The 27,423-nt window shown below is 39.3% G+C and overlaps 1 protein-coding gene across 1 annotated transcript in view; it reads left to right on the forward strand.

Annotated features, from left to right (window-relative positions):
- The window catches only part of ITGA9 (integrin subunit alpha 9), a 215,333-nt gene that overhangs the window by 169,123 nt on the left and 18,787 nt on the right, over positions 1-27,423 (forward strand). The window contains exons 23-26 of the mRNA XM_027655964.1: positions 336-443; positions 18,245-18,370; positions 18,853-18,972; positions 20,677-20,778. Coding sequence (XP_027511765.1) covers positions 336-443; positions 18,245-18,370; positions 18,853-18,972; positions 20,677-20,778 — 456 coding nt within the window. The remainder of the gene's footprint in view (positions 1-335; positions 444-18,244; positions 18,371-18,852; positions 18,973-20,676; positions 20,779-27,423) is intronic.

The following is a 27,423-nucleotide window of genomic DNA, read 5'->3' on the forward strand; positions in this document are numbered from 1 at the left end:
TCCAGATTGTATTACCAAAACACTCAGAGTACTAGCAGTGTCTCTGTGTATAAGGTAGAAATCTTATGCTGTTTGTACTGATGACTGGTAATTATCCTGCAAAACTGCTTCTTATTTCATATATGAGCTGTGCCTAAAGAATATAAAGTAAGCTAATTCTTTAACTTCATCCTGACAGATACAAAAGAAGTCTTCATCTGAAGACATTGAAAAACCTGCAAAGTACTTGAGTTTCTTCAAATTTAACTATACTTCCAGCTGTGATTCTACAGTCATTTCCCATTAATGAGAAGTCATATATGTAATTTTATTGGTAGTCATTTGTTCTCTTACAGGTTTACAATGCTGGACCAAGCACTCTCCCTGGAGCTTTTCTCGACATTTCATTTCCAAACCGCCTCTCTGCCACTGGAGACGAAATATTTCATATTCAGCAGATGATGGTGAGTATGTTATGATGTGTTTTGAGACCAGAGAGGCACTGAAAGCTACTGATGACTGAAACAATAGAAATCTACCATAACTAGATGAATAAGTTGCTTTTTAAGATAATGAAAGGTTATTTGTACCTGTGGCCACATCATAAGTAGCTGAGTCCCTCCAGCTGTTGACTGCTCTCCCTCACCTAGGGCAAAGAACTGATTCTATGTTCCTGATGTCCTATGATGCTATGTAAACTAGGTCAGACTAACACTGAAGAAAACATTTCCCAGAGTCACACCTCCAGAGAGGACTGAGTCTTAATTAGTCCTCCCTGACTGAGGGAGGATTAAATGGTGTATGTAATATCAGTAGGATATGTTACCAAACTGATTGATGTTCCTTGACTTTTTTCTGTGGCTTTCTGCAAGAATACTAGCTATGTCTGAATACCATATCAATATCTATTTTTCTGTAGTCCATGTTATAATTTGCTCTTTTTGAGTGGTCTTTTAGCAAACATAAGTAATAGAGAAAGTTATTCTTTCAACACTGTGTTTTTCAAAAGATGATTTTGTGTGAGCTACAAAGAAATTCAACAACTGTGGTAAAGGAGACACATTCTTAGATTTCATTTCTAATATTTATTTATTAATTTCAAAACCTTTGTTAGACCACTAAAATACCATCATTTATACTGTGGGGGCCAAGAGAGGGAAACCTTACTACTGAGGTAAATTTAGTACTGACATTCAGAGTAATCTGCCTTAGTGATAATTGAAAAGAAGTATTATACTTTCTTGTTGTTAGCTACTTTTCTAGCCTTTTGGTTGAAAAGTATTACCATTCCTGATATGTAGGTAACAGTGTCACTGAATATGTGTAAACATAAATCCAAAGGATCTTTCTAAACAGGTTTCCAAGATTTTTGCTGTGGAAGGTATGAGATAAATATAGATATGGCTTACAGATGGGCACTAAAGACAGAATAACTGAGAAACAGATTGGAATATTGTATGCAATACTAGTGTATAGACTGAGTCAATTCTCCAGCTAGACTGAATTAGTTCTCCAGCATGTGCCTCATTTTCTGTGGCATTGCATTTTAATGTTTTATTTAGTCCAGCCTTATAAACAGAAGATCACCTTTCCTTTGACAAGGATCATGACCCATTTCCTTGACCCTTTTCTGATCTGTGTGCCATGGGAGGCAGTGTGTTCGCAGCAGCAGCAGAGAGGTGGGAGTCTTCTTAACAGATTTTGTCTCCCTAAATGTCGGTGCCTCCTCTAAAGTCAGTCATTCTATACATTCCTGTATAGACAAGAGAAAGGAATAGAAAACAACCCATCTTACTTAGAGTGTGATAAATTCCTTCTTGGCATTACTTGTTTCTCTTTGTTGACTCTTCCAGAAGTCTGGGCAAATTGTCTTAGTCAAGGCACTCGTTTTGTACACTTCAATTAGGTGAGGTGTACACTACCCACCAGGTGGGCAAGGACTAGTTTCCAGTCCTTGATTTCTATAGAATCATAGAATCAGACGGGTTGGAAAGGACCTCTGAGATCATTAAGTCCAACCCTTGATCCACTACCACCACAGTTGCTAGACCATGGCACTAAGTGCCACGTCCAGCCTCATCTTAAAAACCTCCAGGGACGGAGAATCCACCACTTCCCTGGGCAGCCCATTCCAATGGCTGATTACCCTCTCTGTAAAGAATTTCTTTCTAATGTCTAACCTAAACCTCCCCTGGCACAGCTTAAGGCCATGCCCTCTTGTCCTACTGCTGATTGCCTGGGAGAAGAGACCAACTCCCACCTGCCTACAGCCTCCTCTCAGGTAGTTGTAGAGAGCAATGAGGTCTCCCCTGAGCCTTCTCTTCTCAAGGCTGAACAGCCCCAGCTCCCTCAGCCTCTCCTCATAGGACTTGTGTTCAAGTCCCTTCCCCAACCTCATTACTCTTCTCTGGACCTGCTCCAGCACCTCAACATCTTTCCTGAACTGAGGGGCCCAGAACTGGACACAGTACTCCAGGTGAGGCCTCACCAGCGCTGAGTACAGGGGAAGAATCACTCCCCTGGTCCTGCTGGCCATACTGTTCCTGATCCAGGCCAGGATGCCATTGGCCATCTTGGCCACCTGGGCACACTGCTGGCTCCTGTTCAACCTCCTGTCAATCCAAACTGCCAGGTCCCTAATAGATGCCATTATTTCTGCACAAGTTGTCTGAATAGAATGGGATGGACTATATGGTTTTGGATAGCTGTTAGAAAATAAGGCAAAACCCTTAAATCTTGCACTTAACTTATTTTTCATTGCTGTTGTACATCTGATGGCTTACCAAAAGGAGGTCCAGCTGGCTAGTGTGGTCTTGAGCACTGTGCTAAGAAATGCTTACAGGGTTTATATTGCTTTTCCCAACAACAAGTTGCATTTCCCTGCATGTTGTTGGACTGAATTGTACTTTGTAGAATGTCTTCATAGGATTTTAAACAGCTGTTGTGAGACCTATCTGCATTGCGGGCTGAAGAGTGGTAGTAGGCAAGTATGTTTTTATGAGAGCTGTTTGCCTGGTACACTAGCATTCACTGGGTCATTTTGACTACTGATTTTGGGTATATGGTCAGTAGAAGTCTACTTCATGACTTTCTAAACACCTCTAATATGTTAATAAATATTAGCCAAGCAAATCCTCTCTGGGGTAGTGGTTATCCCTGCTTTACAAATACATAATTGAAACACCAAATGGTTTGCCTGAGGTCACACAGGAAATTTGTGTCAGAGCCAGGCACTGAACCTCTGTATCCTAAGTCTTACTAGTGCAAGAGAGAAAGCATCCCACTCTTTTTCCTACTGCTTCTCTCCCACTGAGTTTTTATTGACTGAAAAGGGAACTAAAATCATGGAGCTTTTCAGCTTTTCATAGACCAAATATAATTAAACAAACAAACCCTAAAAGCAGATGAACTTTGGAAAATGGTTTAGAACAGCTGTTTTTCAGGAGAATTTTTGTAAGCATAGTCATTAAATATTTCAAGCTTTTCCTTATTTTCAACTCCCCAAAATCTAGATTGCAGTAAAGGTAATAAGGTAATAAAATCTTTTCAGACAGTGCAGGAGTTTCTGTAATTATGCCTTTTTGCCTATAATTCAGACATTCTAGCTGTCAGTGTTGACAGAACTTTCAGAATAGGTGTCATTAATACAGTAGATTAGGAATTGTCATTTATCTGTAACTGACACTTGATACAGCATTTGCAATTTGATTACATAATTTATTTTTTTTTAAACTAACAATTATATTGCTGTTTCTCTGATATACAGTAAAGCGGTGGAATTTATGGGTGAAAATGCATAATAAAACCACTAGAGTTTGTGTCTCAAATACACATATACCACACAAGATAGTTCCAGGAACCAATTCCTTCATATTGGATTGAGTGATCTAGTCTTTCAGGTACAAAAAATAGTAAGAGGCAGAGAGTTATATATGGCCCAGTGGAACGGGCTCTATCTTTGGGAGGTGTTAATAGGAATTATTATCTAGCTGGCCTTAGAGGAAATGACAGCCCTCATGCTTCCTCTGTTCCTGTTTTTTAGCTTTATTGCAGAAACTGTTTTAAGATTTTCTTCCAGACAAATTCAGGACACAAATTCAGGAATTTGGGGTTCTGCCTTAGAAATGTTCAGACGCAATTCAAGGGGTATTGGGAGTTTCTGCAGCACTTCTCCCAACAAAGTTCCCAGTATATAAAGGGAATGAGTTGACAGTAAAAGCCAGAAGTAAACAAGAAGATGGATAACTGAAAGAAAACTAGAGGAACAAACCACAAGTGAAGTTCCTCCCTATTAGAAATTTTTAATGAAAAGGAAATTATAGAAATTTTCAAATAATTTTAACTAAGAATTTCACAGTTGACATTGGGTTTACGTAGTAAATACTCAAATTCTGCAGCGGTAAATGATATTTTGGAAGCAGATAAGACAAATTAATAGTTGTTTGCTTTTATGCATTTTTGTATTTGCTTTCTTGCAGAGGTTTCAAGACAGCTTAAAAACATAATAAATTAAATACCTCCGTTTGTTAGTAAAAGTCTTGTAATAGAATAGTATAGGTGATGACACAGAAGAGCTTCATCCAAGCTGAGAAGTTAGTCTTAACACAAATATATGTTCTCCACTCTTCAAGCCATTGATTATCTATTCTTCCACAAAGGAAAACAGTGCACACTTGTGTGTGTTTTGGTTTCGAACTGAAAGATCAGTAATTTCCTTTGGCTATCCAGCTAATTTGGATGGCAAGGGGAGCACTACTTGACCTGCTGAAGATCTGCTTTCTGAGGGCTCCAAAAAGATTTTCACAATGGGAGTTCCTACCAAATTAACCAGGGTATTTCCTGAAGCTGTTCATAAATTAACAATGTGTCCAGGATTACTCTGATGCTGGTTTTATGGAGCTTGATCAGATTGTTGTGTTCCTATTTATTTTATTTGCAGTGAAGGTAAATAAATTACGAAGAACAAGGGATTAACTGTTGGAAACCAAGTTTGTCTATTTGAACTGGATAATCTTCTTCCCTCCTCTGGAGGGACCAAGAAGAGCCTGTTTAGGTGAATCAAGCATATAAAAAACTGTGTTATCATCCTCACTGAGATAAGAATCTTGCCAGAAAGTAAGATGTGTATGTTGCAAGTCTCTTCAAAGAGTGTACAATCTAGGCAATGAAATAAAAGGGAATTCAGAAGAAAGAGGAAGAGAGAAAGAAATACTGTTCTCAATTTTTTGGTGAAAAGCTCCCTCCCTGCATGTAACTCTTGATATCTAAGTCTAGTGATTACTGTTTTAGTAATAGCTACCAATAGAATATATTTAAATTACTATGTTCTCTTCCTCTAGCAATTAATGTAGAGAGAGAGGCATAGAAGCAGCTCTGGAGAAACACTTGCCAGTCTCCATTGACAGTACAGAAACCATCTAGTCTCCCTGAGTTTCCCTAGTCATCTAAGCTTAGACCTTGAGAATTACCTCCAGAGAGCAAAAAAATGGGTTAAACCCCAATCTTGTGAATCCTACTCCCATTAACCTCAAGTGTTAGCCAGTTAGCCCAGGGCCCTAGTTCCTAGTCCGACCTTCCTATCACTTTTCGATTAGGGAGCAAAATAAAGGTCTTTTCTGGGAAGGACAAACAGAAGTCCTCCAGTTGTCTTATTGTGCTTAGCAGATTCACACTTCTTTCTGTGTGGATGAGACCTGGATTGTGCCTTTGTGAAAGCTGGGTATCAGTAAGATTTTAAAAAGTAAAGAGAAGCTGGAGGAATTGAAGAGAATTCCTTTTACAGGTTACCTTTTAAGTTAACGGCTACCTGAGCATGGGACTGTAGAAATGCTTGTCATGTTCCATAAGGAGAATGTGGAAATAAATTTTATTCTCTTCCTATGAATGTTGATACAGAAAAAGTAAAATGGAAGTCACTCCCAGAGCCACAAGTCTTTCCTGGCTGATGACAGGTTATATTTCTAAGGCCAGTTTTGTATACCACTCATGTAATTTTTCTTCCTGACATTAGCACAATAATGACTGTAAGGAGAAGGAAGAAGTTAGGGAGAAGCTTGCTGCCTCATTTCGTAAAAGGTCCCACCCAGACTGCTTGAAGTTTTTCTTCACTAATATAATGAAAAAGAAATCTTTGCAATTTTAAAACCTTAAATGTAATTTCTGCTTATTATCTGTATGTTTTATCTTCCAGCATAAGAATCCAATGCTTTGGCTACTTCACTGCTGGTGTTTAAAACTTAAAACTAAGCAAAGAAGGACTGTCAAAGCTTTCTAAAGTGCTGGTAATGCATGAGTGTTCCTGGAAGCATATGTTGAGATTGTCAATCTCACTACTGTACGCTCCACAAACAGAGGCAAACTTGTATATTGTTTTGAGTATGTAGATAACCTCTTGTTTGTTGGTTTAACAACAGTTTAAAATTAGTTTAAAATTATTTATGTCTTTTAGACATTTCATCTCTGAAAACATATATATGCATATATGCAGTCCCAGCATGTGAAGATAGAAATATTTTACTTGATACAGCAAATTTTTTTTCCGGCAGCATTTTATGCTATTCATTACCACCTTTGTCAGAAAGATTGTGCAGGAACATTTGTACTTACAGCAAGATTTATTTTAGCCCTTTGTATTCGTCATCTCATTTGCAGTCTTTTCATTTCAATGATTCTTATGCATATTTTGGTACACATATTTTGGCACCATATTTAAAGGCATAGCTAGATTACTGGAGGAAATTATTCATTCCAGGGAGCGTATTGTACAGAAATTTGTACAGAAAATTGTACAGAAACTTTCTGACCTTCCTGCCTCTTTCACTTTAATGCTTAATGACTATTGCAAAACAGTTTTGCTTTGTAGTTGGAGGTGTTCACCCCACCCTCAGTGTAGAGCAGCTCTGTGATAGCCACTGAATCTGACTTTGGCTAGGAGCTCTCTCACTTGCAGGAGAAACTAGTACATCTGCCAGATCCGAGGATGGCTGTGAGGGCAGGCAGGAACATACACTGTCAGCATGGCAGAGTTGCCTTTAGACATGGGGAGCAGAACCCCAAAGCAACTCAGAACGAGTTCTCTTAAACATCTTCCTAATGTAAGCATGATGAAATGAAACTCAGTGAAGAGGAACTTTGCTCTCATTTAAGTTTCCATTGTTGTACAGGAAATGGTGCCCAGCCACAAAATTAAAGCTCTTTCTTGAGTTAAGACCTTAAAATAAATCTATACTGGAAAAAAAAATCATGACATTTTTACTTTATAAGAGACATCTAAATCACTACGCAAAAGCTCTGCCTTGGTCAGAGTTCACGGCATTTCCAATGTTTCAAAATAATCTTTTCGTGCATTGCTGGATGCATCCTTGAGGACAGCAAAACTACTTAACAGGGCAGAAAGTTTTCTTTCACTTCGTAGTTTGGATTTTTAGGTGAAACCAAATTTGAACAAATTTTCTGATTTTTTTTGATTGCTTAGACCAAATCTTCTAGCAATGAAAATGGTATGGTATTTATATAAGCAGTGAATTTTTTTGAAAATTCTAAAGAGGATGTTCTTGGAAAATGCATTTTGAATACGGAAAAATAGTTGTCTTTCAAGAAAGACTAGTAATATAAAAATCAAGGCCATTGAAATGTGGGATAAAAACACTGTGATCTATGTATTAAATCAGGCCATGGCAACACTTGATGTGTTCATTTGTGGCTTGCTCACAATTAACTTCCAAACTAAAGCAAAATTTGTCAATTTACTTAGTTATTGTAATTTTCCGACATGCTCCCTCCCAAAAAATCATGTCTTGTCAATATAATGTGTCAGTTTGATTAATATTTTGAGTCAGCTGAAAGTGTTGCTACTCTGTGAACGGCCCATAGCTCCTATTTTCTTGGCTGAATATGTGGAATTCCAATTTTGAAAAAGATGGCTGATTTGCCTTTTGATAAAAGGAAATTTCAGATAAAGAAAGAGTATAATGGGTATATACATTACCTGTTATCAGATTGATGAAGAAAGCAGGAGGTTTGGTAGATACCAAATCAGGAGTAATGATGTAGTAATCAGGAGTTTTGCTGATGTATGGAAAAAATGTGTATAGTAGATTTTTTTATAAGCTTCCCAGCCAGAGAAGGAAGCTCTTCCTGGTGAAGGACTACTGAATGAAAAGAGAATCTAAAAATGTTTGTTTTTTTTTTTTAAATTCTTTATTTCTTTTTGAAGGAATCTAAGGATTCCTTTCACCATTTTCCCATTTGTGAAGCTGTTCTGGCCAAAAACAATGAAGAAGGAAACTGAGAAAAGAACTGCTTGGTTAATTAATTTAACACATAGTCTTCTTTTGAATCCTGATTCATAGACTAGCCTTTTTCTTCTGTAACTAACACACAAGATTTGTGGTCTAAATGAAGGAAGCAAAAAACAAGTAAGAGTTAAAAACTATGGTATCTGTGTATATAAACTGTAGCTCCCATCTGATGAAAGAAGCATTTTCCTCTCTGTTCATGTATCAGAGTGGAAATAAGCATCTTTTGTTGGATTTCTCTCATGGCTTTGCAAATCTCATGCAAGGTACCTTATGGTATCAAAAGTATCAATAAACCATTGATACTCATTGAGAAATAAGAACTCTGAAGATGTTTTAGAAAGTAAAGGACATCTTCTGCCTAACTTAATATATCTCCTCTACCCCCCAAGAGTTTTTTTTAGTGAGGATGATTCATTTAATCTTCAGCTGTCTACAGTAGATAAGTAAAATCATCCTCTTGGAAGTCCTACCTTCTGTCCTCTGCCTCTGAAGAGCTTGGATCTTTCTGATACATCCAAACGTCTGCTTTAGGGAAAAACACCAGAGTTGTTTGAGCCCTATAGGGAATGTACTTACCAACAGAGTCTTCAGAACTCTTCATCCTAACATCAACACAGCCCATAACGAAAGTCCAACAAATAGATAAAGAAGAAACACAGACTTATTTGTGTTTATGCATCATAGGTAAGGCTGCAGAAGGGGATGTGCTAGATAGAAACAGGTGGAACCTAGCTGAAGGAGCACCAAACTGTAAGTAATCTCAGGGACTTTTTAAATAGAGGCATATCCTGGGAATTATTTGTTGCCTCATATGTTGGTTAAGCATTTCACAGTTCCCTTTAGGGAGAGGAAAAGTACCTTTCAGTGTCTCTCTCTTGAATTTCAACTGTTAGAGGCTGATATGTAAGGAGCACATGAACGTTAATGGTAAACTGATTTCTGTGTAAGGTGGTGGTGATTCATTCTTAGGCCTGAACCTTCTGTGGACCTCACAGTTAAATCATACAAGTGGTCAGTCCTTCTTCTCACTGTGTATATGTGGCAGTACCCTCTGTCTAGGAAAGAAGCTGCTGTCTTGTAAGTTATGAACTTTATGCAAGATCTTTACTTTTGTCACTGAACTGGGTAGGCATCACTAGTTCTTCAGAGCAGTACTTCTGGGGATTGCTGCTAAGTATATGCAAATCGGTTTCAGGACCAAACCAGGCAAATGTTGCAAGATCATGCTTATTGAACCTGATTATTTAATTAAGCTGTTTATAAAGTGCATCAGAAAAAACATCTAAAGGCATTGCAATCAGGTTAGCACAGATTTATGCCAAACATGCATTTAGTGTTTTCCTTTCATCTGGAGAAGCAGAAGGCAGAGCTATGGTGTACTCCTCTAAGCTGATTTAAAACTTTAATATCTCCACTTTGGTGTTTAAATCTTGCCTGTCTTCATGGCTGTGTAAGTTTACTTATTAGATCTGAGGACTACTGGTTTTCCTTGCCGTCATTACTATTTTTATTTTAAATCTTTCAAAGGTTGTGTAAAAATGGGTTAATTTTTAAAATTATTTTCTGTTATTTCAGTGTCTCTTAAATTTATTGCCAGAATCAACAAAACTGCTCTGATTCAAGCATGTTTCATTATCTGTGAATATTAAACATTCTTGGCATATGGAGCAAGTAGTCAGATAACATAACTTATTTGTCTGCTGTTCTAAGTCTTGACCTTGTCTGGAATTTCTTGTCAGTACCCTTTTTTTCTCAGTGTGACATGTTAGATTAACCCTGCCTATCAATTCTCTGTTCACCTAATAAAGGGTGAATCAGTATCTTTGAATCAGAACATATGTATACATTTTTCTCCTAATATTAGAATGAATGTGCTATGGTGAGCAACAAAGACACACAAGTGCATCTGTTATTTATTTTTCGAGTTTGAAAACTTGAAGCACTGATTAGTTATTCATACATAAATAAAACAGTTAATAAATATATAAGAAGGGGGAAATATGTAAAAACTCTCTGGCAGAGACCACAACCAAACTCCTTGTCCTTTGGAGCCAGCATACCCCAGGGCTGAAGAGCAAGGCATCCATTTCAGAGTTGAGCAATGTTAACAATTTTGTGAGATGACTGGCCTGTGTTCAGACCTTGAGCATGTTTCCTGCAAGTAAAATTGCTGTTCCCGTTGATGTTTTCCCTGAACTTACCCATGGACTTTTTCTGAGGTTGGATATGGATTTGGTCCTATCACATGCACTCAGGTCTGGATTGCACCTTCATGATTGCTTTGTACCAGCTTAATTCTGCTGACTTCCAGGCTAATAACTAGTGATGATTTAGCTCAGGAGGGGAATCAGACTTACTGAAAGAACGTGGAAACTTTAAGTTTTAATATCACAATTAGTTCTTTTGCATCAATGGAAGTCTAGTGTTGTATATAAGGAGTGAGATGAAGAAACACATTTGTTTGCCCGTTTACCTTGTAAAATGTCAGTCATTAAATATGGGAATAGCCTTCAGCTTCTTATATGTAGCACTGCAGCAGGGAGATTATACTTAATGTTTTATTGGAAGCAATAGCTAGTTTTCCTCCTGTTTTTTCTGTCTCATTCTTCCAAGAGACTTCCATCACTTGCACATACTTAACACCATGCCAACTGGTAATATTCACTTATTTTGCTTGGTCCTCAACTGACCTGTCCAGCCCCTTGTTTGGAAATTGTGTTTCATTTCCCTCTCTCAGGTTAACATCTTGTGCAGGATATAGGGCTCTGAAAAAAATGGAAGATCTTGCCTTTGATGCATGTTGATAGGTTTAGGTTAAATCTAAGAAGAGGCCGCTGGCTTTCAGTCCACCTGTGAAGTTTATGTTACAGGTAGTATGACCTAAAATTAAACTGTTTGCTAACAAATCTCAAAAATTTCTGGAAGGCCCCAAAGGCTTGTTGGAAATTGCCATGTTCTGAGAGTAGTTACAGATGAGGAGAAATGATGTTTGCAAGTACCCTGAAGGTGGAAGACAGAGCTGATGGCAGAACAGGAATGTGCTGAGGCAGCAGGTGTATTATTTCTCCTAGGAACTCCAACCACCTGTGGCTGGCTTCTTGGCAAGAAGTTTTTCCTTGGATTATCCTCTGTGTTTCCAGGGAAATATGTGGTGATAGTGCCCCATGCACTGGTACCTCCTTGTTGGAGTGACAAGCCAAGCCTAAGTATTCTCATAAATCCCTACACATGCAGGGAAAGTCAGAGCAGATGATCCCTGTGTACATAATAAATTCAACACACTGTTCCCATGCAGCCCTATTAAATATCCTGCAGTGTTTTTAGGATGTAGTATGTGTGGAGTGTTCGTGATATGTTTTACTCTGAAATGACCTTCCTGCCACTTTTTCTCCAGAGTGGTGTAATCTTACATCATTAAAAACCATTGCTGCTTTGTGAGTTTGCCTGTGCTCTGTAAGACAAAAGTCTGACAGATTCCGATATTCAGAATCCACTAAAGTCATCCTGTGGTGATTTCTTCCTTGTTGCAGATAGAACATTTTTAAAGCATGAAGTAATGTGCATGCTTTCTCCAATGGTTATATATTTCCTCTGAGAAGCTTAGTGGTTTGTGCAGACAACAGAAAGTTGGCAGAGTAACCCATTGTGAAGGCTGTCCTATTTAAATGTCTCTCAAGCATGTTCATAGGCTCTTCAAGGGGACAGCAACTTCCAGTAAATTAACAAAGCTAGAGATGAACTTGTCTCAATGAGCGTGTGGCCATTTTTGGAATCATAGAATGGTCTGGGTTGGAATGGATAGAGTAGGCAGCATGAAAGATATTCTGCTATGATGATAGATTACTAAATTATAAGATGGTGACATTTAGAGGCCTGTTATGCAAGGTGCCATTTACAGTCTGAGTAGTATGAATGTTCTGGCTTATATTTCTTCATGTTTATGCAAGTTGCATGTACATGCACACATGTTGAATACAATAGGAGAATACATGTGTATATGTATATATATATATGTTTGTGAGCAAGTAGTGATTTTCTGTCCCTTTGATTTTGGATGTCCACCTAAAACTGTCTGAAAGATGGTGATAAGTGCCACACGTTAGGTGTCTAAGCGAGGAGTGGCAGACTGAAAAATGAAACTAAACACGCTTCCAGCATGGGGAAAACTAGAATGCTTTTTTGAATGTGAGAACACAATTTTAAAGGCATTGAGGCTGGGCATGTTAATGAAGGGGACAAACTATGTTAATTAAGGAGTTACACAAGCTTTTACTGTGATTTCCAAATAGTTAATTTTTCTTCAAAGCTGGATTACATGGGGGATGGAGGGATTACAGGGGTTTAGACATGGTTTTAATAATCATCTCAAAAAGTCCTTTCTTAATTCTGCTTGGAGCCAGGTTTGTATCTCAGGGTTGCACATCAACAAGTCTCAGGACAAGGGTCCAAATTTCTTCTGATCGCAAGATGTTTGTCAGCCCTTGTTTTCCAAGGTTTATGATTCAAATTTACCAAGCTTCCTTTTGCTGAGAGCTGGTTTTGGACTCCCACAGCGAGGCACCAGACAATAATGTGTTGTTATTGAGAAATGTCGATGACTATTCTGACATCCAATGATGTTCAAGAATGTGGGTGAGATCAGAGTGCAGGACTTGCTGGCTTTAGTCACTCTGATATTCCACAGTGAGAATATCAGAATTATTTTTTTTTTTTTACCTTTATTTACCTTGGGATTGAGCAGTTTGACAAAAGTGCCTTTGAACTTGAGATAAAAACTAGAAAAAAGCAATACACATGATGTGTGTGTTGATCTTAGGTGTTTTGCAGTCTGTGACAAGACTGCTAGAAAATGGTAGCATCCTTACGCATGGACAGCCTGGTAAAAAGAAACCATTGTCAGTAAGACCTTGCGTGGGAGAATTTTACTTTTGTTTTTGGTGTTGGTTTGCCTCACATGAAAGTTGTTAATATTAGAATGCAGCATGCTTTCACCATCTTGAATATCTTCAAAGACAAATAATAAATATATCAAGTTATAAATTTTTTTTGAAAAGTTTTTATAAAATGTTCTATCAGAATATCACCCCCTTACAAATTTTTCAGTTTAGAATTGAAACTCTGAAAATGTAATTTCTTTGCAAAAAATACATTTTTTTTTTTTAATTAGAAAAGTTTTCCAGGAGTTTAATGCTAGTGGTATCTACTTTTGTGTTACAAAAATTTTATGCTGTCACCTCAGAAAAACTCATGACATGTGTGGTAGTCTAGATTGTATGTGACAACATAGACTATTGAATATAGAGGAGAAGAAAAACTAAAAAATAATTTAAGATCTTCGAAATTATTTTTATGCTATTTTTTTCTGCAGTGTAAAACTGTTCAGTGAAATCTGCTAGGTCAGCCACTCATTTATGACTGCAGCACATTCAGGCCCCAGGACCAAACTCACGGCAGGTTAGAAAAGAGTGTAATATGGACATCAGGTGATGAGGACGCCAGGCAGTTAGCCTGGTTTATCTTTTTCTTTGGCCTACTTTATGTGCTAAGGTACACTTTGTCTACCTTTGTCTCAGTATAGATTTTAGGTACACTTCACGTACAGGACACCATTCTGTATTGCCAGTGCACCAGACCGCAAACGATTTTATTAGGACTTAAAACGAGTAAGTAGCTTCTGGAAAACAGGATGAAACAACATTCAGCAGAGACAGCTGCAACACAGCTCCTTGGAAGTCCCTCCTTAAGAGGCTACTCCTGCTTAGTACCTCTCTTAGGGCAGGTTTTTATTTCCCAATCTGCAATCTTAAAAGTAGAATTTAATAAAGCCTCCCTTCTGTCCCTGTTCTCCCCACCCCAGTTTTGCTGTTTGTTTGTGTTAGGAGTTGAATGTTGACATTTCTCTGTGGCTTCTGTATAGTCCTTGTACTGAGTACAAAGGCAATGTACATCTCTTTCCACATCCTATGCACTGCTCAAAAAAAATCCTTTCTGCTGTTTCTGTGAGATGTTGAATCCCAGGTCCTGGGAAGATCACTTTGGGGAATAGTCCTCTTCTGTTTATAGGCTGCTGAGACCACATGGAAATTTACAAAAAGCCTAGCTTCCTACTCCATTTCAAAGACTTGCACAGTTCTTGCATCGGAAGCATTTGCCCATGCAAAGCCCCTAAACTTTGCCGGAAATTCCTTTCTCTGTGTACCAAATTATGAGGTTGGTCACAAGGAGAAAAACAGGTGGCTGGGGTAGCATAATGTTTGAACAAGAGGCTTACAATGAGGCCGAATCATGATTTGTATTTCACAGATGCAGTTTAGTCTCAGCATAATGCTGAGGAGCATTTTGGAGCTTTATACCAAGATTTTATTTACTTGATTGTTTTCCTGCAGCTAAATATTTCATTGAAAGCAGTTTATTGAAAAGTTGCCCTAGTTTTTTCTGACTGGTTGACTGAACCTTGATGCATGTAAAATTGAGAATAAGAGATGATGTGAAATGTGTCTGACAGTCACCCTAACAAAATAAACCAAAATAGCTAAAAAAACACCCACCAAACCAACTGTGGCCAGTCCTTTGCAAAGGATGGATTTCCTTCTGCCTCAGCCTGATCCACTCATTTAAAAGTTTTTTGTTAATTTTTTCCTAGTTTTATGGCTCTGTGGTTTCCGAGAGTGCTAAAAGAAACAGTGCTGCTCAGGTGCCTCACGTCCTTTCCTGCCTGTTGGCTGTCAGCACACACTGATTGATCACAGGCATACAGATGAGTCTGACTTGATTTCTGATTGAGTCTGAATCAAGTCTGACTTGATTTTCTGACTTGATTTCTGGCTGGTTGAATTCCCCCACATTCTGCAGGCCAAGCAGTAGCGTCTGCTTCTAGGAAGTAACCTCTGCCTTTGGCTACTAAAACAGGGTATAGGTGACCTACTGGTCTGTTCCAAAGCAGTGCAGGTAACGGGAGGTGCTTGGTTCTTGCCTGTTTCCCTCCTAATTTAGTAACCGCCTCATGTAGGATTGCTGTATAGTTGATAGAGAGGAAAGAGTACTTCCAAGTTCAGAGTTGGTCCTCTGGAGGCACCTTTCTCTGTTTCAGCTAAAATGTTTTGAAAAGGATGCCAGCCTTCAGTTTAAGAAAAGATAATCATTTAGAGGAGAAAGGACCATATTTGTGTTGCTTCCTGCTAGATAATTCCTTTTAGTCTTGTGAAATATTTCTGCTTTGGTTTGTTCTTACACCATATTTTTACAGGATGTAAAGCAGGACTATTTGGAGAGTATGCCAAGAGCTGGTATAGTGCTGAAGCTCCTACTGTCCTTCCTGTATCTCTTGCATGAATCTGATGACATCTGTCCAAGTGTCTGGTAATTTAAACTATCAGGAAGAAAGAGCAAGTACTGAACAGATCTTGACTTTTTGCTACTCTTAATTAACATAAACCTTCTAAGTTGATATGGATCTAATTTCCATGTGAAAGATCAAAGAAAATGAATGTCCATGAGCTTTATGAGTCTCTTACCTACAATAAATAATGAAAACTCATTTTGAGTGATCTGGACAAATGATGAATATCGTAGTCTTAATTTTCAGTTTATCTCAATGAGACTGTAAACTGCGGGTGGATCTCTTAGGAATGTAAGGACAGATTGTGTAAAGACAGGTTATGGACACATACTTCAAATAACAGATTATGAAGAACTTGTGGGTCAGAAAAGGTGCATCTTTCCAAGAGACACAGACATCACTTACCTGGAAAATAATGTTTAAAATCTAGATAGATCTTTGGGGTTTGCTTCTTTTTTGCAATACTTAACTATTTGATGGCTAATCAGACTCGGAGCATGCAGCAATTTCATATCTATAACAACTCTTTTCCTCCCTCTTTCGAGAGTTTTTTATTTGAATAAGGTACATCCTGTCAGAGGATGTGAGGATGTCAACAGCAGGATGTGTAAGAATGTCAGTTGGTGGTTTTTGGGAAAATCTCCCTCTCTCTCACTCTGCCACAGTTTGAGACCCTCAAAAATCCAATTTCCAATTTCCAAGCCTCCCCCCCAAATTTACCTCAACACCAAAGAGAATTTTCAGGCAGGCACAACTCAGTATAGGGGAAGGGAATATATACAATTTATTACTATACAAAATAAATACTATACAAACTAAAAAAACAATTATATACACAACATTAACACAGCTTCTACCACTCCTTGGACCCTCCCACATCAGTTCGGGAGAAGTCTTCAGAGCGATAGTGAAAAGTCTCTCTCTCATTGAGGTATCAGAGAAAGGGTTGAAACCCCCGCTAGCCCTTAGCTTCATGCTGAGGTCCTATCCTGAGCTGCAAGGGAAACAGCTTGTGCCATCAGGATCTTCATCACGAAAGGTCCAGGGAGTCAGCTCTGAGTCCTTCCTCCCTGGTTTCGTAAAGGTTTCCTCCCAGGGGTAAGATGTTCCGCTCTCACCCTCCAGGTTGCAGGCTCTGGGTCTCTGCTCAGTTCTTTTTACCCCAAATAGTTTTAAAGTCCTTACCCAGGAAAAACCTGCTTGTTTGGCTCTCTCACTCTTCTTTAGCTGCTGCAGCTTCCAGTTTCGGTAGTCCGTGTCCAAACCCAATGTAGAGCACCTCCAAGCCCTCTCTGGCACATCTCCAATTTCTGCCTGGAGTTCTTCCAACTGTTGCAATGAATCACAACTGTTTCTCCCGGCAACCGAGCCTCTCTGGCCCATCTCTTGGCTCGGCTCCAGTACTGAGCTCCAGTACCAGGGAAACAGGGAGCTGCAACTCTCCTGGCTGGCCTCCGAGTCCACTCTGTCTGCTTCTTCTATGCAGTGGAGGGGGAGAACCGGTGAGGGAACCACCCTAGCCCTAGTTGAAGCAAGGCCGAGGAGGCCCGGGGGCCCCTCTGGTCCAGGGGCTCCCCTGGCCACCCCTCATGTCTCCAGTTCTCTCTTACACACAGAACACTCCTACATGGTACCTCCAGCCCTGGCCAAGCCAGGGCCACTGGGGCACGGGGCACCCCCCGGGTTCGGGGAGGGGGGGCCCGTCCATCCCTCCAGCTTCTCTCTCTCTCTTACATGCTCTCACACACTCTGCCAACAACTTCCCGCTGTTGTTGATATCTAATTTTCACAGGAGCAAAAAAGAACAGCTCTGATTGGTCCCTCAGGGGAAACTCTCCTGGGACCAATCACCTCTAGGCCCCCCAGCTTCCAGAGGGGGCAGCTCAAACCAAAACACACTCTTATAAGTTTTAAGGATGGCAGCAGGATGAATTTGCTGATACTTTGTTGTCATCCTTTTTATTAAATTCCTCAGTGAATATTTATAAGCTGCAAAAACTGAGAAGGTTTTTCTAGAACAAGGTTATCTTAACTGAAACTCATTTTAACAGAGCTTGGTACATTTCACTTGCTTCAATCATCTGCTTTGCTGGACAAGTGAAAACGCTAATGATCCAAGAAGTTTATCTTTGTGTATTTCTGCTGAAGGTGAAAGAGTGTCTAGGTTTGAGCATTCAGAGGAAGATGTTATTTATCTCATTAGTTCTGATATAAGCAGGGAAACAGCTGAGTTGGCCAAAACATCAAATAAACACAGTTACAAAGAAGGTAACACCATTGACTTAAAATGCTATGAGGTGGTTTTATATATTTTGCTGGGATTTTTCTCCTCTGTCTCTGTCTTCAGACATGTAGAACAGAGACACCTACATGTGAGCTAGGTTAGATATGTTCATGTCCTATCCAGTCAAAGCATTTCCAAAGCATGGTTTGTCTGGCTTACTTCCGATATTTTCTTTGGGCTTATTTGACTCCCAAAGTGGTTATTTTTCTCCTTTGGCAATTAATGGTAGGCCAGACATATAGCTCACATATAGGTGTATTTTTATGGACAGGCTAATCCCACCTTCTCATATAATTTAGCTTAATTCAGAATAATAATTGTGATTTATAATTGTGCATGCAGGTTGGCCAGGACAAAGGAAGCTGTTCTTTCCACAGAAACCACAGCCCATGTGTTGTTCCTCAAGAGAATGAAAATATTTTCCACACAATATTTGCTTTTTTCACGAAGTCTGGCAGAAAAGTATTGGTAAGAAATGGCACCATTTATGACATACAGCATATTCTACAAACGATTTTGCATGGCTTGGCATAAAGATCTGAAGCAGATCTGTTCACTGTAGAGCAACGCTTTGCTGAATATATGACACAGTTGGTCACCAGAACCTTCGCTCCCTTGTTCTGCCAAAGGCACATGGGGGCAGTGAGGCACTGTACTTGGTGCCTTACCCACGCAGAGGGCTGATGTGCAGCAGTGGCCCTGCCCCTTCCAGGGTGCTTGCCTGGCTCAACACCTCTGTAGAGGGCTGAATTTTATTAGCTGGCTTGCTTTCATTCAGGTCTCTGTATCCAGCTGTCTTCAGGTCTTGAAAGTTTCTGACATTTCAGTGTAAGAGTGCTGTATTCTAGCAGTTTACTATATACCTAATTTTCTGCTGTATTTACTGTCACACAATTTGTCATTGAATTTTTACCTCCTTCGCCTAACGGCATTTTCCATATTTCCTATAGGACTGTGAAAGACCAGGCAGGTCCTGCTTAATTATACACTGCAACTTAAGCTCACTACCCAAAGCAGAGTCCTGTGATATAAGTATCTACATGCTACTGAATACCGAGTTACTCAAGAAGGTGCGTGCTTCCCTTGTAGGTTGTCTTAAATACCAACTTAAGTGTGCTTATGTGTGCCAGTGAACTCAAAACTTGAATTTCTTCCTCTCTTTACTAGTGTGTTAAAAAAATATCATGGCACCAAGGAAAACAAATCTATTTATCAACAGTGTGTATGGAGGTGTTAATCCTAGTTCTTACCCATTACACATTAAGACAGGAATAAATTAAGTTCAGAAATTTATATATTGAGAAATAACAAATGAGTCCCCTAATTGTTGGGGTGTGGTGTTAAGGCTAGAGACTTCTGAAAGTTGAATTGGTTTCTGAAAGTTTTCGTTCTGAAAAACGAAAGGCAGAGTAAGTGAATATAAACTATGACCAGCTATGTATCATTCTTTCTGTGTAAACAGAAATTGTAGTTTTTTGTCATTTTTACTTCAAATTATTATTATTCAAAGAAGATGCATCAGGAGTGTATTAATGCTGAGCTTGATGTTTGTGACACGAAACAAATGATTGCAAGTTAATTTCTGTCTTCTCTGAAGACACTGAATGAGACAACAAATCCTAAATTTTTTGTGATTTACTACATTTTGACCTCTTTACTTACAAAAATACTGACTCTCCAGTTGTGGCAAGATGCTGTAATATTATGAGGGTTTAAGATAACCACAGGAGAAGGCTGATAACATAAGCCTGCTAAGATAAACCTAGATTAAAAGCATCAGAGAGCGCCCTAATTAGAAAACAATTGCTAAAGTAATTGATCGCCCTGAGCTTTTCCAATTGAAACCAATGAGTCTATTAATGTTTGTTTATATTTGAAAATAGGAAATACAAGCAAGGCCAGAAATTTCAGGTATTTGTTACATGCTTATAGAAATGCTGAAATATGTAAACAAGTAACTGAGTGCACACAAAATATACGTCTGGAAAATTGAGGCTTGGGAATAGCCAGGATTCACCCCATCTGCTGGGTGCCTTGCAAGATTACTATTAGCAACAACCCTTTAAAAGATGTACAGTGTTTATACATGTGTTTGGGTCAGTATCACCAAAGAGTGCCATTTGCTACTTATCACCTACCCTTCCCAAGGTGAACTGCATACAAATGACTAACCTATGAGTTGAAATGGCATCTTACTGAAATGCGCCTGTCAAAATGCACCATGCATTTCATGGCAGAAATATATATCAATGAGACGAGATGTACAATAAATATTTAAGATATCTACCGTGCACAGATTTAAATAATTAAGAAGTTTTCCCCTTGGGTTATATTAGATTTTGTCCCAGATTTTGTATATCATTTTTCTGTTCAATTGAAAAACAGTTCAGAGCTTTTTTTCATGGTTAATATTGAGTCTACCTGTGTTGTTGGCAATATTCTGTCTTGCTTTTTTGGTAGATATGGAAAACATGAACAAACCAAATACAAAGTATGTGTTTAAAGTCCAACATACCTGATTTTGTTTTATTCTGAAATATTATGCTCAGTTATATCTGTCTGTTATGAGCATTAGGAATATTTTTTCAAAGCAGCATTTTAACCAGGCTAGTGTTTAACTGTCAACCTAACCTCTACTAAGCTTTGTCTAGATGTTTTTATTACACTGGCAAATTTTGATGGTTTGTTTTTGGGTTTTTTTGCCGGGGGATTGGTGCTTTTGTTGTTGTTGTCTTGCAGCCTCAAATCCAATTTTTCCTCTTTTTACTTCTCAGGACAGTTCCTCGGTCATCCAGTTTGTCACAAGGGTAAGGCTGAGGATGGACGGTGACCTCAGAGTTGTGGAGGTGCCGAGTGGGAGCCCACAAGAAAAATCAGTAAGTAAATAAACCTGAAGAGAAAGGTTTCCTTATCTGAGTAGGCTGGAGATCACTGAGAGCTCTATACAAACTGGAATTTGTGGCTAGGCTTGGTCCGGGCCAGCCGAGACTTTGTTTGGCTACACTTACAGTGCTGTGAACTGTGCTTCTTTGGTTTTGCTCTCTGTGATAACTGTGTCAGCAGAGTGAGTGACATTATATGGAGCCAGAGGGATCTGTGTTGTACAAGCTAAAAGTTTAATACCCTCGAGGTATTCATGCAAAAATTAGTTTTAGCTTCCTGTTTTAGGGTTAATCTAATTCAGATTTTCCTTGAAAACCTAGCAGAGACTTGAAACCCCAGCAATGTCTTTTCACATATACCTGAATGAAATATTTAGAAGTGTTAATGATATTTTGGGAGCTGTGAAAATGGACAAGGATGTCTAAACTTTCAGTGATACATTAAACTCTTCCATTGTGCTGAGCTGATAAAAATGAAGTATGAGCGATACCACATTTTGTATTGATCGGCATGGGGGTGGATTAAAAATTGAAGGTGAAATATCAAAGGTCAAGGTGAATTCACTTTATAGTTTTGTCTGTAAGTAAAATTGTACTGTAAGATGTTTACTGGCTGATCTACTGGAAAAGGAGGGGTAATGGCTTTGGTTTACTACTACCAAATGGGGACCCCTGGTGGTCTAGTGGTTAGGATGCAGCACTCTCTCCACTGTGGCTCAGGTTCAGTTCCCAGTCAGGGAAACTCCCCTGGGCAGCTGAAGCTCGTCAACCCTGTAAGGCCATCCATCTAAGAGAAGGTCACTCTAAACAAACCTACGTCCTGAGGACCTCACTGCCACTGTCCAAGCTCACTCAGCCCCAGCAGATGAACCTTAGGATTAAAGGGTGGGCTCAGCTCAGCGCACACTGTGTCTCACCTAAAAAATCCACTGCACAGGCTCAAAGGGTAAAGACCTTTCCCAAATCTTCGTTCACGAAGACTGGCCATACATATTACTACCAAATTGTGTTATACTTACAACGTGAAGATTGACCAGGAGGCCACACTCAAATTCAGCTTAATTTTTACCTAGTGAAATTTTAAAATTTCATTTCTTATTCCTCTCTCATATGAGGATCAAAGGTAATCTGGACTACTTTCTATTATTGTTCTTGCTGTGTATTTTCAGAACATGATCCCTATTCTCAGTCATCCTTCTCTCCCTAGTGGATGTTGTCTCCACCAGCCTGTACAACCACTCTCTTATTGCCTCCATTTTAAGTGAGTGACATTGAGATCTCAGTATGAGAGCAATGAGTTCAACACACTTTTGGAAGACACTGACGCCCCAAATTAAAGCACTCATCTCAGAGATACTGGATTTAAAACCTCACAGGCAAATTAGGCCTGCATCTTCTTGCTACTTTAAATTGGAAAGTGGAGATACCACTATAATGCCCATCTTCTCCACCATCATGTTAAGGAAACTTCCCAGTCTGACCATTCACAAGACTCTGGCAGTCACACTCCCAACACCAGAGACTTTCACTGCTGGTACCGAAGCCGTTTCACAGTGGGCAACTCCAGCTGAGCCAACAGGTGCCCTGCTTGACTCCCTACAAACTCCACTCACACACAGTCAGTTGAGGTTTCCTTAGTGGTTTGACCCCAGATTTCCCATAGCAGAGTCTCAGATGTCTAGTTACATAAAGCAATTAATTTGTGGTGCAGTAACACAGAAATAGTCTGAGCTAGGCACCTCCAAGGAGGACTCCGAACCAAGGAACCGCTGAGCTTTTATCTGCTCACAGTCTAAGCTGCATGCAGGACACCCTCTTCCTCCTGAGTCCTCTACTCTTGCTGTGTCTCCCAGTGTGCATCCACCTGATTGGCTCTACTGATCCTCCTGCCTTTTGTTATCCAAAAGGTAGGTAGTTCACTGCTATGTCTCTCAGTGTCCATGTACCTGGCTGGCACCACCCATCTTCCTACTCTTCATTTACCATAGGGTTCACGGCCTCTTGTCTCAGGCTCCCACCCAGAGCTCAATCCGCATTTCAATCTGCATCTCAATCTGCACCTTGCAAACTGAGCTACCTGCACCAGATATATTCTTCAACACTCATGTCTGTAACCCTAGTTTTAACTTTTGATTTTATTAGACCTGTCAGAAAAAGGAATTATTTTTTATGACAGGACCTCATTTTTCCCCTTCTGTTTTATTTTCTTTGTCAGGTTTCTGGACCATTCTAAAATGCATTAAAGAATAGACTTGGCAGCTGAAATGAAAAACATAGCTAGCCTTTGCTGGGAATGTGCCTTATAAGTGACCTGCAGCACTGATCGTTGCTTGATCTCTCTTTAGTTCTGCAGGTTGCACAGAGCAAATCTTGCAATTGTATGACAGAATTTCATCAATGACTGAATAACATATGACTGTGACACCCATGCCCCAGCTGAAATAGAAGAATATAGAATATATCTATGCCAAATATTTTCTTCTGTAAAGGTTTTTAGAATCTCTCAGAATGATAGGCACAATGTAAAATGTGTGGGATTACTGTTATTTAATATTCAAAATTTAGAAATGCTTTCATCTAGGAATGCAAGCTCTGTTGTATTTCATTGTTATCTAATGCTTGAAGAAAAAAAAAAAGAAAAAAGAAAAAAATTAAAAAAAAAAAAATTGTCCTTTGCCCGTTCCCAGAAAGCCTTTCAGCAGGTCTTGAGTTGCATCAATTATGCAGTGCAGTGTGTGTGCTGGGAAGCTATATTAATCTTCAAATAAGAGATTACTTCTAGGTCCTGGGAAGCCCTAGCTGTAAACGAGCATGCTTGACATATTGTAGCCATGTAACATCAATTTGTAGTTTCAAGTCTTTTCTCATGCAAGTGCCATTTGCTCTCTCCTTTATGCTATTTCCATATGTCTGTTGGCTTCACCATTGCTGTATGTTTTGGATAGGATCATGTTCAGGCAAAAATTTAAGAGGTGGTTTGGCTCAAGGTACTCATTTCCCCCTGTTCTCTTCTTGTGGAATGCAGAAGGGAATAGTACTTGTTGCAAGCCACAACTATGCAGCTGGAAATACAGATAAAAGAAAGAAAATGTCTTTGTTCGTACTCCTCCCTTCCCTTTTAAAGTTCATCCCATACTCTTCATTGACCATGGACTGCTACCACATTCATTTGGATAGCAGTTCCTTCTGAACAGTTCTGCATGAACTTCCTATGAGTTTGTGTTCCCTAACAATGAAAATACATTTTCTTAGATGCTTTATCATAGTAAAGTAGAAAGGACCTTTTTGCTCTCTATGGCTAAACGTAGACTTATTAGCACATTTAAATTGTTCTTTAAAAACAGATGTCATTACTTCACTGGGCACTTTTACAATATATTGTACAATATCAGTGTGCAAACTCTCTGTAAAGAAGACAAATGGAAAAAGAAGACAATTGGAAAAGGAAGACTGACATTTGTGATGCTAGTATAAGAAGTATCACTGGACAACCCATATAAACATCAGCTTTGTCAGAAACTCCAGCAGACAATTCATAAGGGAGATGCAAAAGCATATGTAAAGATCTCTAAATTGGGTAGCAGACTGTCTGTGAAATGAACCCATTTTTAAAAAAAGATGCATTTATGCAATTCTCAGACATAATGTCTCCAGATTTGGATATGATTTTATGTGATTTGGAATTGTATATGCTGTCTCTGGTTACAATAGGCTACTTGAACTCTTATTTGGGACAAATCACATGAAGAAGGTGAGCAAAGTTTGGATTTGGCTTTGTGATGACAGTGGTATTAACACAAGTATATATTGGCTGAAACTGATGGTGTGGTATTTGCAGAAGGCATGCTTAATTTTCTTCAGCATGTGGGTTTCCATGAAGGTTTGGCTCCCTTCTTCTCTGCAAGTGAGGTGAAACCAACAATAAGCTCCATGAGACCGCAGTAGTCAAATACACCAGATCCAAGGATCCACATTCTGTGCTCACTGCTTGTGTGCAGGAGGAGGAGGAGCGCTCTTAAAGAGCAAAAGGACTTCCTGTAGAAGTCTGGAAGGAAGAATTGGTTGGATTTTACTACAGCGAAACCATCTGAATGCCTCTGATTCTTCCTGTCTTGAAAGTGAGTGCACACAAAGCTGAATGCATGAAAAGGCATCCCCAGACAAAACACATACAGCTTCTGCAACATAGTGCCCTGTAGAGCTTAAGGCTGCTGTCTGGTGCTGTCAGCTAAGTACAGGTATGCTCCAGCAAGCCTTTGAACATTTCCTACCGTCTGGGTAGAGTTCACTTTTCTCTCGTTTTCAACGCAATCACCCCAGGTTTAGTGCAACACAGTCAAGTGGTTGTCCTCCATGTATTTTTTTTTCCTCAGGATTTAGATAGGTTTATGTTTGCAATGATGAACAAATATATTTTGGAGAAGAACAATAGCAAAAAGAAAAACTCATAAAAATTAAGTTTATGCTTGTAAAGACCTGCGAGGTATCTTTATATGCATATTTATACGCAGAGAGATTTAAATGCGTATTCACATGCCTAAGGTTTAGCTGTCTGCCTGCAGCATGGAGAACTTCAGCCTGTTCTCCATGTCTGTTGGAAGGAGCAGCCTGTGGTACTGGACAGTGCTCATGATGTCCCAGCATTTTTTTAGTGCATGTGGAAATACTACTTCTACCCAACAATCCACCAACCTCTCTTGTTTTTTAGAATCACTCAGCATTTTAAGGCACCAGCTCTCCAGCTTAGCTTTTGGATGCCTGGCCAGAGCTTTCTCCAGCAACTTTGCAGCCTCACGCCAGTGGGTTATTTGCTGCTTTATTGTTTTCACCATGTTTCGATTTTTCATTTTGTTGCTTTACCTTTCCATCTGCTATTGTAACATTCCTTTTACAGATTTTCTTGTCTTTACAGTGCAGTCTGACAGGTAGAAACACACACTTTGGTAAAGGAATAGAACAATACACAATAATAATAAAATACAGTTAATTTCCCAGGGATAGAGACAAGCATGTTGCAGGGACACCTCAGGTTTGTATTTTTCAAGAACTTGCAATGCCTTTCTTAGTATATCTAAATAAATAAAATATATAAGGGATGCATATACATATATTTACAGATGTGTAGGAGAATGGTGTCTTTACTGCTGAAGTCCCCCCAAGCGTAAGAGCACCTAAATGGAAAAGTCAGCCAGCAGTGCAGTGGGGTATGAAAAACCAGAAATATTTTGGGTGATAATACAGAAATAAAATAGCATTTTTTTATAAGCCATAGTGCTGTGGTTCATAATGCAAATGCATAAAATTCATTTCATATACATAAGCAAAAAGAAATGAAAAATTTTCAATTATGTATTTTTAACAAGATTTTTATGAAGTATGTTTCTTGTCTTTCTGAGTCCCAGTGCAGTAGTGTGTACCTATTCTGCAAAGGGCTTTGGCACAGTATGAACTTCAAATATTTTCAAAAATTCCTACTCAGTCAACTTCTTCTTGCCTACACGCTTTACTGAAATAGGATGTTTTAGAAGTACTAAAAAAAATTTCTGATTCTTTTTAATTTATTCACTAAGATATAGCCATCAGTATATAGCAAGTGTTTGGCATGGGTAGAAGATGAACTGGTAGGTGCCCTTGTCCTTCTGGTTTCAGCATTTCGGAAATCAGTGGTTGTGTGCAGATCTCAGTTATTTTCCAGAAGGCCAGTTTTGTTGTGTGAAACCTGATTGAGGTGCAAGCTACATACAGCTGAATGGCAAACTGCACTGCCTCCTGGGCATCCCTGCTTTCAGATCCCACATGTACAGTGTGAAATGCAAAAGATAAATATGAAACTAAAACTCCTCATACATCGTCAAGACAAGTCTTTTTCATGGCCTTTCCCTGGCATTTCACTGGAGTCTGAAAAAAAGCCTCTAATTCACTCTATATTTGATGACCATTGCATGTGGTTCCTGTGAACCAGATAGCTGCTGTCCCTACTGCCCTCTCTGGGATGCTTTCCCAACCCCAACCCCCTTATTTTCTGCATCAGTTACTCTTATTACTCCTGTCTTCTCTATAGGTAAGGACTGCCTTGAGCTGGGAACTGCCTTGTGTTCTCCAGCATGTTGGCCACTCTGTAGGGGCTTTGCTGCTGGGGTGGACAAGATGAAGAATTCAAAATGTGCTCAAGATCAGCTTTCAGAGACTGCACAATGGCCAGCAGGTCAAGTGACGGGCAGTGTATGACATGTTTCTCTTTAGTACCATCACCCTCTGCCTCCAACCTTCCCACCAAGGGATGACTTGCTTCCCTGGCCTCCCACTGCTGACTGTACTGGCTTCCTTCTGATACTCCAGAGATGCAATATACACTGTCTGCGCAGTCTGATTTGACTGGGGTTTGGCTTGGGTTTTTTGTTGTTGGTACCTTCCTCACCAAAACTTATTGCAGTGACTGAGTATTAGTGCAGGCAGATTTTGAGGGCTTAAGACAGCTAGGGACATTAGTATGCACAACATCCCTGTTCCTCTCCAAACCATGAATGGGTTTTTTTAATGCATGTGTGTTGATTCCAGACTGCTAGAAGAAAGCAGATAGATAAGAAGCTGTTGTTATTCTACCCTTGTAGCTCAAACTGTGACTGCAAAAGCTACAGC

Source organism: Corapipo altera, unplaced genomic scaffold, assembly GCF_003945725.1.
Source record: "Corapipo altera isolate COAL_440 unplaced genomic scaffold, ASM394572v1 59, whole genome shotgun sequence".
NCBI lineage: Eukaryota > Metazoa > Chordata > Aves > Passeriformes > Pipridae > Corapipo > Corapipo altera.